Source organism: Harpegnathos saltator, unplaced genomic scaffold (assembly GCF_003227715.2).
Source record: "Harpegnathos saltator strain DR-91 unplaced genomic scaffold, Hsal_v8.6 scaffold384, whole genome shotgun sequence".
Lineage (NCBI taxonomy): Eukaryota > Metazoa > Arthropoda > Insecta > Hymenoptera > Formicidae > Harpegnathos > Harpegnathos saltator.
The window spans coordinates 1,032,907-1,051,949 of record NW_020230188.1 but is presented as its reverse complement, the minus strand read 5'-3'; the positions used below and the strand labels follow the sequence as shown (position 1 = coordinate 1,051,949).

Genomic DNA, 19,043 nt, shown 5'->3' with positions numbered 1-19,043 from the left:
GCGACGAATTCGAGTGATTAAAAACAAGAAAAAGAAAAGAGAAACAATCGTAAACGCATCGCGATGCGAATTCTCGATCGCGGCCCTCTTCGCGTATCGCGACAGCTGCTACTTTTACGCGAGCCAGCGTTGAAAAAGAACAAAAAAACAACGTTACACACATGTATTCCGTGTGCGTGTATAGGAGGTGGGCGGTAGTATAAACACACGAGCGAGTTCGCACGTAAATAACCGAATGAATAAACATCGAAGTGGCGCGCATGGCACTGATGGCCGTTATGTAAATCGCGCGGATCGCGAATGCACGCCAGCGCATATTAGTGAAAACGAACTCCTGAGAAGGAACTTGCCGCTCGCAAAGTCCAAAATCTCGGTTCGACAACGGCGTGTCAACTCGAACGACATTTAGCTATATTTTTAGCCGACGAACCTTCCGCATTTCCTTGTTCGTTCGTTCGCTCGCTCGTTCAGCCGCTCGCTGGTTTTCGTTTCCCGTTGCAAAACACAGACAGGCTCGTGTACGCGCGAAAGGTGGCTTTAGTTTCCCGGGAGCTCGCGTAACAATCGTGGCTCATGAATTTCTGACGTATCATCTGGAAAACGCCACCGCGTATATCGCTCGCGTATGTGAGAATCGCGCAATCCTGTAGTCTGATCTTGCGAAAACTGGATAATTAGCGGCAGGATTTTTCACGAACTAACGCGATTCGCATGCGCGTGCGCGCACGCAGGGAAAGAACTCGAAAGTGAACGGAGAATGGTGAGACGCATTAGTTTGTTAAAAAAAGAAAAAAAATGAAATCGGCATTGAGACCGTTGCGATTTCTCGCTGTGTACGAGAAGAAGTGTAGCGTCCTCCTAATCGATACCGAATAGCTTTCTGTTCCTTCGGAAATTTCACAATCGACAGTTGACACGCGAGCTTTTCAATTCTCTCCTCTCGTCTCGTGAAAATCTACGTCGCGTACGGAATGCGTCGCGTCGGGAGGGAATAGGAAAAGGGAGAGAAGGAAAACGGCGATTCGCGTGGGCGTTCGGCTGAAAAAGGTACGCGCGTGAATAACTATGAGGAAATAAACAGTACGGGAATGTTAGCCGCGGCGGCGGCCGTCAAGGCCCCCGTCGGCTTTCTAACGACACAATCGCTTTTATGTAACGGCCATTATTCGTCCCTTTTTATTACAACAAAGGTAAATACAAAGGCGCGCGACTTTCGCCGCGAAACTGCGCCGCGGACGATGCGCGTTTCGTGTCCGTTTGACAATTATATTCGTGGGCGGGGGGGGGGGGGGGAGGGCGGTTTTGGGGAAAGTTAAAAATCAGAGTATATCAAGGGGGTAATTATACACGTACACGGGAGGGGGGGAGGGATGACCTTTTCGGAATTATCCGACGAGGGACTAGAAGACCTCTTTGGCGAGCGACCTTTCATACAAGTGGCGTCGACAAATGACATCGTTTCGCGTGAATCCGTCTGCCAGATACACGACAAGGATAACGGTTTCATCCGAAGCATCCTGTAGACGGTCGTCGACTTTGCAATAGACTTTGCGATCGGGTTAGCGGTACGTTGGAGTTCCTTCGCGCGTTGCATGTAAGAAATAATTTTACAAACTTAACGAATAACAATGAACGGGACGAAATTAATCTTCTCGTCGGCCGTTCGAGCGAGAAACTTGTTGACGATGAGAATTTCGTTGTCAGAGCTCCGGAGTACCCTCGACAAAGCAACCTGTGTACAAACGACGCGATTCACGCAAGTGTCGTCGCATTGGCATTCCCGATCGCTCCGTCGTGAATAATATCTGCCTCCAGACATTTCTTTCTTTTTCCTCTAACAACGTAATTACATCTCGATCTCGCTCGCAAATTCACAAATCTATACAAATGTAACGTAAGAGAAAACGCAGATCATACACTTTACAACAAACGAGATACAAAAATAAGGAGCGATCCTCGAGCGCGAGAGAAAGACGTCTCGACGGGAAAATTTAATTAACTGTACAAATTATTTTCCAAGTCCCGGCTGCGCGTCAATCTACATTCCGAGTATAAGCTTGATAACGACAATAATTTTGCAAAATGCACAACGATCTCTCAACAAACAACGTGTGACGTTACTCTTTCCTGCGATATCGAAAATTCGATTCGAACAATGCGGACTCTCTCTCTCTCTCTCTCTCTCTCTCTCCCTCTCTCCTTTCTCTGAAAGGCTATCTTACATAGCGAGATATCGTATCAATCTTTTTTCTCCGCATTGACATGTATATCGTAGAAGAACGCAAATTTGACATCCTTCAGTTTTTCCTTTATTCGATCTCGTGTTATTCATATTTCACAACACACTGTTGTTAATTGTGGAGAAAGGAGTGAGGAGAGGAAGAACTCTGTAAGATTGTCGTTCTGACTTGAAATAACCGGAAGTGGACTCGCCAGTCTACGTGCTGATTTTCAAGACGTTTAACGCTATCGTTTTTAACGACAGCCACCAGCCGGTGGCAAAAGAACATTCGTGTGAATGTTTTCAACAAGAACATACATCATATACACAAATATTTATAAACCATATCAATCGCAAGTTAGAGACATTGGTTATACCATCGCAGTGAGACACACGTAACGATGATTAAACTGTTACTGCCGCTTATATTTCGTTCGAGAGGAGGAAAAAAAAGATAGAAAACAAGAAATAATAGAATCAACGATTTCAGGTACAAGACAGAAGATTGATCAATTATGTACAAATTTCACTTACAATTATTATAATCGGGGAAACGCGCGTGAACACGCATACGCGAGACTCATCGTCTAATACGTCTCTTTAGGCAGCCAACGATTGGGCTATCGTGTGATCAAAATCCGGATCAACAGCGAATTCAGGCTAATCAGAAACTAAGCGCGACGACCGGCTTACGTAGAGTTTACATACAGGTGTTCAACATTACAGCAATCGCTCGGTGAACGTAAATTACCGGTTTCTCCGATTCCCCCCCTCTCTCTCTCTCTCTCTCTCTCTCTCTCTTCGGCCCGCTCTTTCACTCTATTTCCCTCCCTTTCTCCTCTCTCTCTCTCTCTCGCTCGCTCGCTCACTCACTCCCTCCCTCCCTCCCTCCTTCCCTCCCCTCTTTTCCTTATTCCCTTCATGTCACGATCGGCCACGCTCGATCTCGCTGATACGCACAATCGTGCGATAGAGGCGTTGTACTGTTACTTTGTATTTTGAAATACGGCAGACGCGATTGTCTACGACCCGAAACGACATTCGCGTAACTAATAGAGGTGAAACTTGGATCGAATGTGGGAAATTTCTGCGGCGATCAGATTTACCGGTTTCCTCTCGTTCTCACTTTCGTAAGGCGCGTGAACGCGATTGCGAGCATCCATGCCTGTATTTTTTTTCTTGATGCTTTGATGGTCGATCGAGACCGAACCGGTAATCGAGAGAATCGAGTACAGTTCGGAGCCTCGAGCGTGTAAAAAAGCCGGTGTGCGGCGGCTTTCTCTCGGCGCAAGTGTGACGATCGTTCGCGACACAATCGGCAGAGTCGATTCTAATCTAAACGTTCGGTAAGCATAGCTCGATAGCGTCAGCCTCTCTCGTAAAGAGCAGAATTCGCGAGCGCTGTCGAAAATAATTGATCATTGTGACCCGGAAACTCGCGCCGCCCTCCGGCGCGGCCCGCTCGCTCCGGCAACAATTTCCTAACGAGTATTTTTCATTTACCGGGGTTGACCGGGGCTGGCCTGTCGTTCACGCATCGGAAAAGAAATTTTGTAGTCGAACGCGAGAGAGAACAGACTTTTTGGAACTTCATTTTTTCTCCTAGAAAAAATTCAGGGGAACTACACTATTATACACTGTAAAAAATAAAATGTCAGTTTTATGTATACTAGACAGTCCGCAGTAAATTTGGAGAAGAAACAATTCATTCGTCATGTGTTACTTGTCGACGAATCAAAAAGATGAATTAATTCATATTCACAAAATTTATTTTGCACAAATTTCTCTTTTTAATCGTGTTTTCACAGCTACATTTAGGAACAAGTATGGAAAAAGAATACACGCGAGTTAATTTATATCTTTAGATTATCAACAAGCGACAGACGACCGAGAGGAATTATTTTTATTTCAAATGTTCAAGGTCGAATTTATAGTAGGATTTTAATAGAATTAATTTTCGAAGAGACTTTCTAGAACGTAAAAAATTGGCGATTTAATTTTTTACTGTGTATCACGGTCGTTTGGAAAGTATTATCGGTTACATTGGTTGGTTATTCTAAATTTGTTAAGATCGCAAACATTTGGTCGGTTCATAGGAGTTTACACGACAAAGCACATGTAAGATCGATAATTCTACAATGAACCTCATCGTGTTTGTAGAAGTCTCGCTCAACTCAAGTGTGAGTTTCTTCCTCCCGAATGCTCGTGTTATATGCTCCTGGAAGAAGAGTCCGGATCCATCCAGTATCGGTGATCACTTGAAGTAGTGCCTCCTCCTGCTGGAAGCGCTGATGCACGGCGCCTCGTGCTTCGCGCTCGGTTCCTTCCACGTGTTCTTCGAGGGTGGATCGCTAAATCGCGACTTCGTGATAGCCATCACCTTCTGGCACGCTTCCTGCTCCACGTCACCCTCGAAGAACCGACACATCTCCCTCACGGGCACGGCTCTGGCACCGCGGTTGAGATCATGAAGAGACCTGGCGCGTTGCTTGCCTCTGGGACTGGGCTTGGAAGACGTTCGACCGAGATCCTCCGTGCTCCTGGCTAGACGTCCGCCTAGCCTTGAGAGAGACTCGAACAGGGTGAGTTTCTCCCGCACTGGCACATAGTGGTCCACCCTCTGGCATCGTTCTAGAAGCTTGGCGACGTCCTCTTCGCAGGGCGGCACCGCCGAGGTCGACGGAGAACCCGGTGACTTCGGAGAAGCAGTCAGAGGGTGATCCGACGACACGGACCTCGGGCAGGACTGTGACGTCTGGCGAGGTACGGGGATCCTGGAGGACAAAAGCGCCAGACGCTCTTTGCGTTCTCGCAGGGTCTCCACATTCGTGACGCTGATGAACTGTTGGCTCTGTTGTTGCAGTTGCAGTTGCAGTTGCGGCAACTGTTGACCCTTGTCGCGAACGATCCTTCGCTCTCTGGCGCGGCTTCTCCTCTCGCAGATTTCCGACCGGAATATCCCGGCACTACTGCTGTTGTTGTTCGGGCCATTGTTCTTCGGGCTATTGTTGTTACGCTTGTCGTCCTCATTCCGATGGTTCTCCTCAAATCTCACCGTGCCAGACTCGCTCGGCTTAACCGGCGGCAGCCTATCGACGATCGAATTCTCGTATCGCGTTATCGTTATCGGAACGTCGACGGGCTGCGTCGAGGATGATGTCTCTTTCCTGGCCAAGCGCGGCTGAAGGTCGTCATTGTCGTTGGTGGTATAAGCCGTTCTGTTCACCCTCGTTCTGCCGGAGGAGGAGCCGAGGATCTTCGGCAGATTGTTGTTGTTCTCTTCCGCTCGCGCTCGCCGCCGTCTCGCGTCCTCCTCGAGCACCCGCCGGCTTCTCGCTTCGTTCTCGCGTCTACGTGCCTCCTTGTACCTCTGAATCCTCTGTTCCCGCGTCTCCGGTTCCAACAAGGGAACGCTGGAGTCCACGGAGTCCACGCTGGATCGACACACGCCACCGCCCCAAGGCAGACTGTCGTCGCTACCCTCGCTGCTTTCGCTGCAACCCCATATCCTGCCGACCGGTTGCTCCTTGGCGCTGATTATGGCGGGTATGCTGCGAAATTCACCGAGGTCTTCGTCGCTCGAGTTGCTGCTGGACCAGCGTAAGCGCAGCTCGCTCTTCGCGCGTCTCCTGCTGTCGTCCAGTATCGTCGTGCTGGTGATCGCCGTCTTCTCCACCGGCGAGTCGCTCGGCCAGCAACGCAGCTCACTGCGCGATCGTCTTCTCGTTTCCGTCGGGCTCTCCGGCAAGGGGATTGGACCTCGCGGACAGATAGTCAGTATCTCCAGGAAGTTCAAGCATCGTTGAGCGCGGAATGGCGTTTGACGGACTAGTTCGGCCGCTATCGCTCTGACCCAAGACCAATAAATCGGTTCCGTGTCCGCCTGAACAGAGAAAACAATCGACGTGTTCCGTTTAGGTAGTGATAATTAATTAGACACGTTGAACGCGGTCTTTCGCGGACCACCGAGCACGCGCAGCGAAAAGCATCGTCTATTCGAAGTAAGCTCGCGAACTACGTCGGACGAAAGACGAAGAAGACGACGACGACGACGGCACTCGCTCTTCACGAATATATTTGACTTCCTTCGGTGAACACGTGAAATATGCGGTTTGTGTAACCAGCATCTGTTATCTGGAGGGTTATCAGACGAAAACACGATTCGTAAGAGTCGTAAGACTGGCCGTTGGAGAAATTCCGTTCGGTCAAGTGTTATCGGTTATCTCAAGCGAGCTCTTCCGCAGCAAAATCTACATTCGAGTGACTGTTTTCGGTTCTTTTTTCTTTCGGCCGGCGCGGCGGACAGAAGAGCATCGCGGATCTCTTCGTCGTCGGATTGTCTTTCGTCCGGTCCCTGTTCGCTCCGATAACGAGAGACGCTTTCGATAGACGATATCGATCGCCGTCGTCGCCGGTCTCACCGAGTTTATAAGGCTGAGTGCGAATTTCCCCCTCGGGGAAATGTCACGGGCCTAAGGGCTGTGCGTGCCGACGGATGTGACGGATACGAATGGAAATCGGGACGATTAAATATAATTTGATCGATAACCCCGGAGAGTCGCGCAAGTTTCTTTTCGATAGGCAGGCTCGATAGACGGTTTGATATATAGGCGGGGAGGAGTATGCAGGACCACAACGTCGGCAACGTCGTCGACGTGCTTGTGTGCACTCGAATTATATACTCTCTCGCTCGCGCTCGGGATGCTACATCGAGTAGTCGAACGGGTCTGTCTACCCGCAGGATCGGCCGTGACACATGATTTCGCTGGCGATTCGAAAGTCGCCGGCGGTTCGCTCGAGTGCGAACGAGACACCGGCCTGCGACACCGTGGAATTTACTCGTTAACCACCGACGGCGTCGATCATTACCATCTTTGACGGAAACAAATCTCCCTGTCGCCTCGAAAGGTGACCTTCGTGCGCCGCGCACGGCTGCGTTCGATGACACTGGCCGATATCGGGGTGTCTGGAAAAAAGCTCGCCGACAGGTTTGTGCCCGTTGCACGTTGCCCGGCCGCCCGCTTCGCAGAACAACATGTGGAAAAGCCGCTTTCGATCGGAAACCGCGACGGACCCGGCCGCGCCGCGTCGTGTCTCTGCTCGAGGCTGCGTCAGCGGTGCCAACCTCTGACGGAGGAGGCAACGGCTCGAGGCGCGCAGCGGAATCGGCACCGAAAGCGGCCCTCCGTGGCTGCTTTTAAGGTTATGGGGATTCTAGTCGAGTTTGCAGTCGGTAATGCGATCGCGATCGCGACGATCGTCAATGGAATTCTTTCCCACTCTTCTCTCTTTTTTCTTTTTTCTGCTTTTTCTTTCTTTGCTGCGCTATCTCTCTGTCGCATTATTGCGCATAATTGCTTCAATTAGCATCGTTAAGTACTGTGGAACGCCGACTCGTAAAATCGCAAAATGTCCGATTACGACGAGCTCCGAGGGACTCGTCCGATTGACGGATATGGTGGGTGCGCTGGCGAGTCGCGGCGTCCTTGGAGCGACCAAACACGAAGAGACGAAGGAACTGCTGAGCTACGGGAGCGCGACGTGGTGTGGGACTCCTTGACAATGGCGGGTCATGGGAGAACGGTGCAACGATCTCCCACGCGTTTATCACGGCAAACAGATCGGCAAGCGGGTGTGTTGACCTTGCCTACTGGCCTTATTAAGATCTCGTGATTCGATGAGCGGCTGTGTTACGTCACAAGACGCGCACCTTCGCGCTACCTGGACACATCCGCGCGGCCTTGGCAAGGATGTCCGCTGTTGTACGTCTTGCGCGCTTAAATCACGTTTCGAACGCGCCTTATCCCACGCGCTCGTACACCGAAGCGTTTCGTCAAGGTTAGTCGAGCGAGCGAGCGCGCGCGCCACTCATCGAGTCTAGGGAGATCGCCGCGAAGAGAGCTCTAATTGGATTATTCCGCGAGTAACGAGAGAGAAAGAGAGGGGGAGAGAGAGAGAGAGAGAGAGAGAGAGAGAGAGAGAGAGAGAGAGAGATAGAGAAAAAGGACGCGGTGAAAATACTACGCCAGGGCGAAACTCGCAAAACGAGTTTCGAGAACGTCTTCGCGCGATCTGAAAGTGGCGAGCATTACGGATGACGACGACGAAGACAGCTTCTATGCAAAGCGAGGAGAAATCTGCGCGCGGATTTGAATTTTGGCTGGATTTCTAGGGAAAACACGTAGCTGGTGCGGCTCGAGACAGGTAGATTCGCGCGGATTCGAAGCGTAGGATTCGCTCGCTCACGAGGATTGTATAACGCGTTAGAAATCGAATGGCGGCGACGTTGGCGGGTTGCAATTAGAAGTTGCAGCGTTCAGCGAAACGGGAGCCGGCGGTCCGCGCGGCACGTGAAAGTGTTTACGGCCGAGGAAACGGATCGTGCCGGAGATAAAGGCCATTTACATGCAATTACATTGCGTGGTGCGGCATATTATTTCTTCCCCCCCCCCCCCGTGCCGCCTTGTCGTCGTCCTCTCGCGCCTCTTCACTGCTCTCGCGCCTTCTCGCAGTTGCCGGCCGAGGAACAACGGCCAGTTCTCTCTCCGTTCTCTCTGGCCCGTGGAACCGAGCCAAATCGCGAACGCTCTTCCGCAAGGGCTACTTTTCGGGCTCTTCAAGAAAGTTGTTGCGTTGGTCAGGGATGGCGAGCGAGCGAGCGAGCGAGCGATCGATCAACAGTCGATTTTTTTTCACTGCGCCATAGAATTCTCGATAAAGACCTCACGACTTCATTCCGACGAGTTTGCGACTAGGGTTTCCAATCCCGGGATCCCGGCCAAATTTCTGGTCCCGAAAATACTCGGGATTCAACATCACGAATCCCGGGATTTCGGGATTTCAAAATTTACGTTTTACAAAAATTTTACTTCGATAATTATCATTTATTACTGTAATATTTTAGAGCATTTGCTAGAGAAGTGTGTATTTATATTTTAAATTTAATGCCATGTGTTATTTTTATTTTTATTTTAGATATTAAGGGGGTTTTCTATTTTAAATTTCGCGGATAAACTGGCGCAACACAGACTCAAATCCAGGATTGCTCGAAGTCGCTTTCTCAAATGTGAAAGGGAAGAAATAATTATTTTTATTTTTGTTACAAAAATTTTAATTTTTAATTATAACGGTTTTTGTGCAATCATTAACGGAAGTTGCTTTCATTTTCGCTGAAATTTTATTTTTTGTTTGTCATAATGTTCATAAAAGTCTACGAACGTTCTATAAATAAAATAATTCTATTATTTGTAAATATTTATATAATCCCGGGATCCCGGGATGGAATCGAAAAAATCCCGAAATCCCGGGATCCTAAATTGTATCCGGGATTGGAAACTCTAGTTGCGACAGAGAGAAAGGGACGCAGGCTGACGCGCGAGTCTTAATTAGGCTAGAATAATTACCCAGAAGGTGGCGAGCGAACGACCCTGCGAGTTGCTCAGGGTGAATCCTAGAGCGAGCGCGTGCGGCTGACAGAGACTCGACGTTGCTTGACGGAGGTTCAACGCCCTCAGTGGTAGTCGCATCGGGGTGCTCTCGACCCACAGCCAACCCATCCTGATGGAAACTGTCCGCCGCTCGCCCAGATCCTCCACGTACAGCTCGCCTGAAATCGAAATTGCGAAAAAACCAAACGTGAAGATCGGCTCAGTCGTCCGCCGTAATTGACTTAATTAACGCGTCGTAATTCGATCACCGGCAGGCGCGGCGCGATATATTTAGATACGAGAGTTCTCTCTCTCTCTCTCTCTCTCTCTCTCTCTCTCTCTCTGTCGATGAACTTTCGTTCGCGACGCAATACGCGCACGCCATATCGCACACACCATATAAATGGCGTTCTCGGCGCCTTTTGATATCGCCGCGCCGTCGCGAAGATTAAGTCCGGGGCCACCGATGAATCACGTCGTTCGTTATCGAACGTTTGTAACAGACTTGACGGAAGAACGCGGCCGTCTCTTCGATCGCCGACAATTAGCAGTATCGGTGTCGCACGATCGGTATTGATGAGCGCGATCGAGAATAAAAGCCTTGGCGTGTATGATATCGCGGCGTATCTCAGCCGCTATCGACGTTTATCAGCCTGATGAATATTTCATCGGGGCTCGCGAGAAATTGCGCGTGCTCGGAACGCCACGAAGAGCTCTCTCGCGCGCGAGCGTCGCACAGTGGTCTAAAATCATCGTGAGAAAAACCTGGAAAAGAATCAATTTTTCTAATTCGTTCAAATCCAGTCTAGTAAGAATTATTGTAATACCAAGAAGAATATGCAAGGAACAATTTCTTATAACTTAAATGTCGCCCTGACTGCGCAATACAAGCAGATAAAAATTCTTTATTTTTACCTACTTGTGTCTTTAGTATGCTTGACATGCCGTCTTCTGCAATTTATTCGCATCAGCCTTTAAATTACCCAAAGTAGTTCACAAAAATGTTTTAGTATACGATATATTATTATTTGCCATGTATACTTTAAACATTAATTTGTACTTTAAGCATTATCTGTTTGCACAGATTGAGCTGTGCTCCCAAAAATCAAAGCGCTGATAATAGCAGATCGTCCAAAATTTCTTTCTGAAGATTGTACGCCATCGACAAAGCGAGACACAAAATATACGGGCTGAGAATTCCTCAGAGGTTCCCACTTAAAATGTCGGTGATCTTTAAATTTCGAAAAATGTGACTCGAAGATAGAATCTTGATAGAATAATGTTTGCCCTTATGTGACGTTTAATTATAAAAAATAATCCAAGTCGCTGCCTTCAACAGTTGCAGAATAATTAATACGTGTCACTTGAAAAATCCCACTCTGTATATTTTTTTTACATCATTAATGATCCTCCCAGATAACAAGTGTCGTTTATATCGTACGCGATTCTTGTTACCAACGATATCAACCTTTACCACAAAATCGGGCGTTCACACGATTGTGCGTCGCGCGAGGCCCGACTTCCACAATTTCTCGCCTCACGACTTCGCTCTTTCGCGCGATTGTCCGTCCCGAATTACCACCCGATGGCTCTCTCGGCGTGACTTCGTGTACGCCACGAACGCCTCACCGACGGTGTCTCGTCGTTCGACCCGAAAAATGGTCCCTTCAAATATATTCACACACGCATCCGCATCCAAGGGATCTGCACCAGGAGCGCTCATTACAACGCGTAATTTACGACACGTGACATCATCTCCGCGCAACGTGGAGAAAATCTCGCGTGGAAAGGCGCGAGGTACGTCTCGTAAGGGTAACGCGTCGGCGGAGAAGAAGAGAGAGACTGACGTCATCCGATCGAGAGGCGTGGGTGGTGCGTGGGGTGGCATCACCCCGTGGTTACCTCTCGTCGCGTCTCCTCGATTTGCTTGAGCGGCCATCGAGTGAAAACAGCGTCAAACAACGCCTACGTTTCTCATCGCGGCACTCGGACGGCTATTTTCACCGGAGTCCGGGATGGAAATAGATCTTGCCCCGGTATAGACCATCTCCCCCTTCTGCGACGCCAGTCGTCGCCTTCGTTCTTCGATCTTACGGCGTCCCCGAGGCAATCCGAATCAGCTCAGCCGCCCGGCCGCCGTCGCGCCGTCGAGACTTGGCGAGGACTTGGCCGATATTGAATTCCGCTCGCGGCGAGGAAACAGTCGGCCTCGTCGGCGCATGACGTACGAAATATGCCATGTATCCTCCGTAATTAGAAAACACTAATTAACCATCGACCACGTCGTTTATTAAGCTTCCACCGGTCGAATCCGCTTCGTTGGAATTCGACGTGCTGGATTCCGGACATTCCGCGGGTACCTGAATCGCGTCCGGTGTGGAGAGAGTCCAATCGTTAGTCGCGCGTGCATTAGCAGCCCTTTTAAAGATTTTTCTCGCGCGCGGCCGTGGGCCGTTGAATAACGTTTACGAGCAGCGAACGACATTATCGTAAGGACACACGACTGCGTCGGAATGCCTGGTATACCTTCAATCGATAGTAATAAAAACGCATCAGCGTTTACGCTTCGCCGCGAGGTCCTTCACCTGCATTCCTGCGTAGGTGGGCTTCGTCGACGGCCGGCCGAACGTAATTCGTGTCGTAACATACCAAATGACCTACGACACTCTCTCGCCCTCCCCCCTCCCCTACGAGTCCGAGACGAACAAGTCCTGACTCGTCCGAGCGATTCTTTCGATTCGATTAACCCTTTGTTTCCTCTCGCGGGGTGTGAACGCGTGTTCTTGCGTGTGTTGAGCAACCCCGCCCGTCTCGCTTTCTCGACCGATGTCGTCGCCGGCGGCGGACAACAATGGGGAGTCTAATCCCGCGGTAAATTAGTCCGAGAAATTGCTGTAGGACCGAGAAAGGATCGTCAGGCTCGTTCCCCGTAATGGCGTCAAATGATGCGCATTACAGAGTGGATTCTCAAAACGGTAAAATGGCCGACGACGAGAACCGACCGACGCGACGGCAGGGCAGCAGTCGCCGCTCTCGCGCGTTCAGCCTGGAGCGTTCATCGCGAGTTTACGCGATGTACGCCGAATTAGACCCATCGGGGGATGCGTCACGCGAACCTGACATGTCGGTCGTGACGTACACGACCGCGCGGTCTCCGCAGGAACTCCGGGCTACGGCGAGGTTTCGCGCATGGAAAGCGCCGAGTGAAGCGACGTTTACATTTATTATACGGCTCTCTCGTTCTCTTTCCCCTTCCCCCTCCCCCCTTTCTCTCTCTCTCTCTCTCTCTCTCTCTCTCTCTCTCTCTCTCTCTCTCTCTCTGTATCTTTCTTCTTTCTCCTGAGATGCTGCGTAAAAATCTCACGATGCATTATCGGAGTGAAAGCGCGTCGCCATGTTCGCGCGGGACGAAATTCGCCTTGTCTATCATCGAGGGTATAATTATCGCGTCGTTTGATACCAGATAGCGCCGCGTGCGATCCCTCGCGGCGATTAGAAGCGCAGAATCACTAAGTGCAGTGCCGGCGGCAGTTTTCACAATGTCGGACACTGTCCCGAGCATTTCTCTTAATTTTCTATCCGAACGGTCTACGTAACGTTCAAGTGACGACGATTAACGTCCCGCGCGCGCGCGCGCGCGAGCTGTACGGTATACGCTTTAGCTTAGCGCGATGTCGCGGATCTCGCGGATGCTACAAACGATGTGGCGAGTTCTTCAACCGCTTGAAGATTTTCACGCGGGTGTGAGTCACTATGAATTCATGGTCATCCTAGCCGTTTATGTCGACAAAGCTCCCGACGCTGTGAGACTTTTCTACGAACGCGTTACGAAGGTGCACGTGAGTCATCGGTGAACCTCGCAAAGTGGCCGCTTCAATTCGTTTTCTTTTTCCCCTCACCATTCTCGAGCAACCGAGCGCGTCGATTGTGCCGACGATTATGTCATTGAAACGTAAATCTTAATTAAGCAATTGTAATTAAATTGTGTAAAAGCATTGTGATTAAAAGTGGCACGTTGCTCAATGTAGGAAAGTACATCGTTGAATTGCTTGCTCGACGATCAGTTGCAGTTGAACTTTGCAACGTATATCGACTTTCAAGTGAGTCGCAAAGCTTATCAAATCAAAGCTGTCTAGTCTCTCTAATCATTCTAGCGTGTTGCGGTGTGATGGAGTGCGTTAATACTGATACAGGCTGTCAAGCGTCCTACTTACGCTCCGCGACATCTGTTCGCGCGACTCTCTATGTAAATTTAAATCTCCGCTCGAAGGAGCAGCTTCCTGGGAAACTCACCAGCGGGGAATTGGCGTGTTCGCGCGCTCACGAAGTTGCCGCCTCTCGAGCACCAATCGAGCGCCCTCGAAGCCGAGGGACTTTCCGAAAGAAGACCGCCATGTCCGCGGTCTCACGGTTCATTAAGTTCCAGAAAGCGGGCGTGTCGCGTGTGAACAGTTGATAAATAAAGCGACCGCCGTTCCTAGACCCGCATCATGGCCACACTCTCTGAATTCTCCTCTCTCCCGACTGGAAATTTATCCCATGGTCCTGATTAGGTTAACCTCATTTTTTGGGACCCAATCAGGTCCCAATAAGGTATCGGGTCCTAGTAAGTCGTAGTAACGCAGCGTGGATATCAGGATCTTGAAGTAAGGATTCATAGTCAGGTCCTTATTGAGTTACCTTATGGAGTTACCTTATTACGTTTTTTTTCTTCTTTTCTAATTATGGCTCCTGATTACTCGCCACGGCTATATTGGACGATGACATTAGAAAGAAGAAATGACACGCTGAGAATTCTCTCATGTCACTTCCAGATAAAAAGATATTTGCATGAAATAATATTTTAGATCGCTCGAGTATACTTGTAAAAAATGTTTCGGAAAAGAAACACAAAATTAACGTCACGTTAATTTCACAACTATTTATTGACTGCTAAAAAAAGGATAGTTTCTGTGGCATTTTACAAATATATTCAAGTGATCTGAAGTGACTTTTCAATGCAAACATCTCTTTATATTTGGAAATGACACCGAAAAAGTGTTTCGTTAAAACTTGATCATGCAAATCATATCAGGTACAATGAATAAGACCCCCGACAAGGACCTGATTAACTGAACCGAATATTATATCATACACTAGATTGGTCTAGATACATTAAGGTCCTAATGCGGACCCAATCCAATTGTAACCTTATAAAGGTCTTCCTTACTCATTTGTCGTCAGGACATTATAAGGACTGACTTACTTGGGACTTACCTTTCATTCACTCTATCAGGTCCTTATCAATGTTGGGCGAACCTGATCAAAATTTCTAGTCGGGCTTCTCGTCAGACGAACATATCACGACTTGTTGCACGAGACGCAACGCGAAAGTCCGTCCGTTGGACGGACGCGGCCGCTTTAATCTCCAGACTGAAGCGTAACGAGGGACACGATTCTTTTGCGGTTTTTCTCGCTCGTTCGTTATCGATAGACTGCGTGTACGCAGTGTGAGAGCGCGAGCCGATTGGAATTGTCATTCTCGTGTACAGACACGAGCGGCGAAGTACATGAATCTCGCGTGAGTGCGTCAGCGTAACGTATAGACGAGAAACTAGGCTGGAACCTGTCGTACTTCTCATACGTGCAAACCTCTTATCTCGGCGTTTCGAGCAGGGAAAAAGAAAGTACGTCGAGCGACACATCGCCGTGCAGTTGCAGCCAGAAGAACAATGACGCGTCGCCGTCGCTCTGCAACTCTCTCCTTCCGCAGAAAAGCAACGCGCCTGCCGGCCAGACGCCGAGGAAACGCCGCGCGTAATTTCCCTCTCGAGGACTAATTCTGGCGTTACGAAGAATGGCGCATTGTTGTCCGTCTATTCACCGGCGTGTCCCGCTGACTTTATTACTTCATTATGAAAATTTACATGGAAGCGACGAGGCGCGAGAAGAAATTCGCGCAGAAATTCCTTGTCGCGTATCATCTTTCTTTTTCTCTCTTGATCGCTACAGTGCTGCGGATTCGGTTAAATTCTGACGACGCGATGTGCGCTGGCTCGAGATCGATTCGATCGTCTTTCCTCTTTTGCGCGTACATTGATCATCAAACCGTACTTTCCACACGACATTTCCCGCCCTTTTCTTTGATGCACGCGAGTACATTCACGTCGGCAGGCACGTCGAATATTTCCGACGCGCGGCAAGTTATGAATATGTACAAGCTCCGCAGGACGGAGGATCTCATGAGCGGCGCGGTAACAATTTAATGCACGGCATCGCTGCGCCTTTTACTTCGGCCCCCCTCCCCCCCCCCCCCGGTTCGTGGTTGGCCCGCGTCGCATAAAACACAGGAAGCCGTATGTTCCTTTAGATTCGGAGAGATAGGACGAGGGCCACCGCAGCGGGTTCTGCCTACCGGGTGCTGACCCTTTTGAATCGTCGTCAATTTGCCGAATCGACCGGATCATCAGGATACTTGCTCTCGATACGCCCGATGAAACCGAGTCGAGTCCGAAGGCTGCGTGCGTTACACAATGTTGCAATGTACGCGGGTAAAGAGCGGGGAAAGGTCGGTAGAAAAAACTGCAAAGCCGACTATTTGGCGGCAGGAAGATTTGGCTCACGAGTCAACAGGGGAGGGAGGGAGGTAGGACATGGGGTCGAGAATATCGAGAAGGTACCGAGGGAAACGCCGCGAGAACTTGAAGAAAAAGCAGAGCCTCTCTTCCGCGTTTCCTTTCTGCTAACCGCTCTTTTCCGTTGCGCTCGGTCAACACAGACGAGATCCTGTTTAACAGTCGTTCATTTTTCACCTCATTCCTTCACGCTCCTCTGCCTCCTGTCAGTCCCGGCACGTCATCACGACCAAACAGGACGACCCCGCCACGGACGTTTTTTTTTCTTTTCTCCTTCTCCCTCCAGCTGGTCGCGTCGCGTTCTCGAAAGCGCCATGAATTATTTATTCGCGAGGATCATCGGCAGGAACACCTTCGATTCCAGTGAATGTCCTCAATTTTCCACGCGGCCCGACCGCACCGTCCGACCTCATTTTTCTTCCCCTTAGTCTTTACCCCTTTCGCGCAGCTAAGGCGAAGATTAGGATTTCATGGCGGCTGGCGATGAGCCGCGATGAAGAAGCAGAAAAAATGAAGAGGTTGGCCCGTAAACCCCGCATAATGAGATTCGCGGCCGTATAAAGGGAGAAATATTGCGAAATGGGATTATGCTTCCTCGGGAGCAATCGAGCGTTATCCAGCTCGGCTCAAGCGGTTACGTGTCCCTAATCGCGTCCGATGTTTTCGCATACTCGACGCTCTCAAATATTTATATCTCGACATGTGCGCGCACATTATCGCACATTTGCGTAATCATCATCGCCGTTGAAATCATTACGAAGTCATCACGCTTGTCAAATTACACGAGAGAAGACGAATTAGTCCTCTACGGTATTTGCGAGTCCCGTTGTTCTCTTCCTCTCTCTCTCTCTCTCTCTCTCTCTCTCTATGTCTCACAAGTCCGCGTTCACTCCCTCACTCCCGCCGAGTCCAGGATCAAGATGGTGTCGATCCGCGCGATCATTATCGACTCGAGCTCGTAAAGCACCCCCAAAGCGGCGAATCGGACGCGGAAGGAAGTGCGCGGCCGCGGCGGCGGAGCGCGCAAGCTAGGTGAAACGCTCGAAACGTGAAAGCGACAAAGCCGTAACGCGCGGCGCACCGCGCGGAGAGGAGCGGGACAGAGAGCGCGCGAGCGGTGGACCGAGAGAGGAGGGCGGCTTGTCGCGTGGCTTCCGGTCTCGCGAGGAACCAGGAAGCGACGCTGAAGCGGAGAGGCCGTGTCGGCGTGCGAGAACGCGCACGACCGCGGCGGACGGCGGAAGGCGAAGCCGGGAACTGCGGCGGAAAAACGGTCACCGTTACCGTGCGCGCTACCGGAATTTGCACACATGTGTACCACCGTTGCGACGTCGAGCGTCGCCAGCGGAGTGTGATGGTGCTTTCTGTCGGTCATCCTGCGTCTATGCGCGCGTGTGCAGTCCAGTGGCGTAGAACAGCACTCGCCATGCCGAATGCACCTGCCCGTCGCGAATGCTTTCCGAGGCGAGCGCCGCCGTCGTGTAACAATACCGCGTTGCGGTTCACTCCGTCGTGATTGATTCACAGCTTCTTCGCGCGAATGTGCGACTTTCCGGAAAGTCGCCATTTCGCGTGAGATGGATGTGGAGTGGCGAGTCTCGTCGTTACGTCAGAATCATCGCTCGCGATTGTTTGAATCCTCGACGAGAGGGAGGGAGAGAGAGAGAGAGAGCCTGCTCTCTCGCCTGCTGCAACTTGTCGCAGGCGCGGTAGAGAGCGCGTACGATCGGCCCGAGGACGTGTTGTTTGTTTTGATAAAATGCTCTCGAGGGGCGAGGTGTTGTTATCCGCGATTGCAAAAGTACGTTCTGCCAAAGACCGATGTCCGATCGATCCACAATCTGTCAACCCCCCTCGATGTCGTTGCCATGTCTCTCTCGGTCTCGCGCTCGTCGAGATTCAATCAATAATTCGACGATGCAACAAGCCGTTCGCGCGAGCGTGCGCGCACGCGTGCGCACGTACCTGCAGAAGTAGCTTGCATTGTCTCATGTGGCGCAACAAACAGTTCGTTAGCGGTAATTACAAAGTAGACCCGTTAGCGACGCGTAGGAGGGGAGGCGCTTTTTATCGCAGAAAGAGTGGCTCTCGCTCGGACTTACTCGCCGTGATGATAGCTGAAGTTTCACAGGGAGGTCGTTCGCTCGCCGTTCGTGACGCGGGGCAATTTTGCCGTTTGGCCAGATCGCTCTCCGCTCCTTCTCAGCGCGGCTAAACGCTCCCTCTCGCTCGGCCAGCTTCGTATCGCGGAGTCGTATTCAATTAGTCTCTCGGACGCAATCGCTGAACTGCTAACCGCGTTATTCCGCTTGTTGTTTCAGCAACCCATTTCCCCGAGACGATCTCCTCCTCCCCTCTCCCCCGCCGAACGGTGCTTTCGATCGACGACGAGTGCTCTCTTGAGTACGCCGCGCATCTCGAGACTGAAATTCGACTCGCGCTCGCGTCCGCGTCTTCCTCCTCTTTGCGATCATCCGTCCTTTACCCACGCGATATTTCCGTCCGAAACGCATCGTCGATGGCGCGTTTCCGCTGCGAAAATAAATATGCGAGGAGGGGTCGCCGGCGCGAACTGGCCGAGAGAAGCGCGGGGTACACGCATACATCCCCTTCCTCTCGAGGCCATCGATCTTCTCATGTAAATCAAGCATTCGTCTTCGTGCGAGTCATTTATTATTATCTCGCTCTTTACATCGCGCTTCGCCCTTCCCTCCCTCCCCCCCACCTCCCCCTTGCCCCTGCCGTCCTTCCTCCCTCCCTCCCTCTCTCTCTCTCTCTCTC

At 50.6% G+C, this 19,043-nt stretch overlaps 1 protein-coding gene across 4 annotated transcripts in view; it reads right to left on the bottom strand.

Moving 5' to 3' along the window:
- Positions 1-3,217: 3,217 nt before the first annotated feature.
- Positions 3,218-19,043, bottom strand: part of LOC105188721 (uncharacterized) — a 37,453-nt gene continuing 21,627 nt past the window's right edge. For 3 of the 4 annotated variants that reach the window (XM_025300824.1, XM_025300827.1, XM_025300825.1), the window contains 2 exons: positions 9,625-9,827; positions 3,218-6,104 (listed from right to left, as the gene is read on the bottom strand). In XM_025300824.1, coding sequence (XP_025156609.1) covers positions 4,476-6,104; positions 9,625-9,827 — 1,832 coding nt within the window. In that variant the 3' untranslated portion in view covers positions 3,218-4,475. Of the gene's footprint in view, positions 6,105-9,624; positions 9,828-13,941; positions 14,143-19,043 lie in introns of those variants that run through there. The other variant, XM_025300826.1, reaches the window with a different exon arrangement.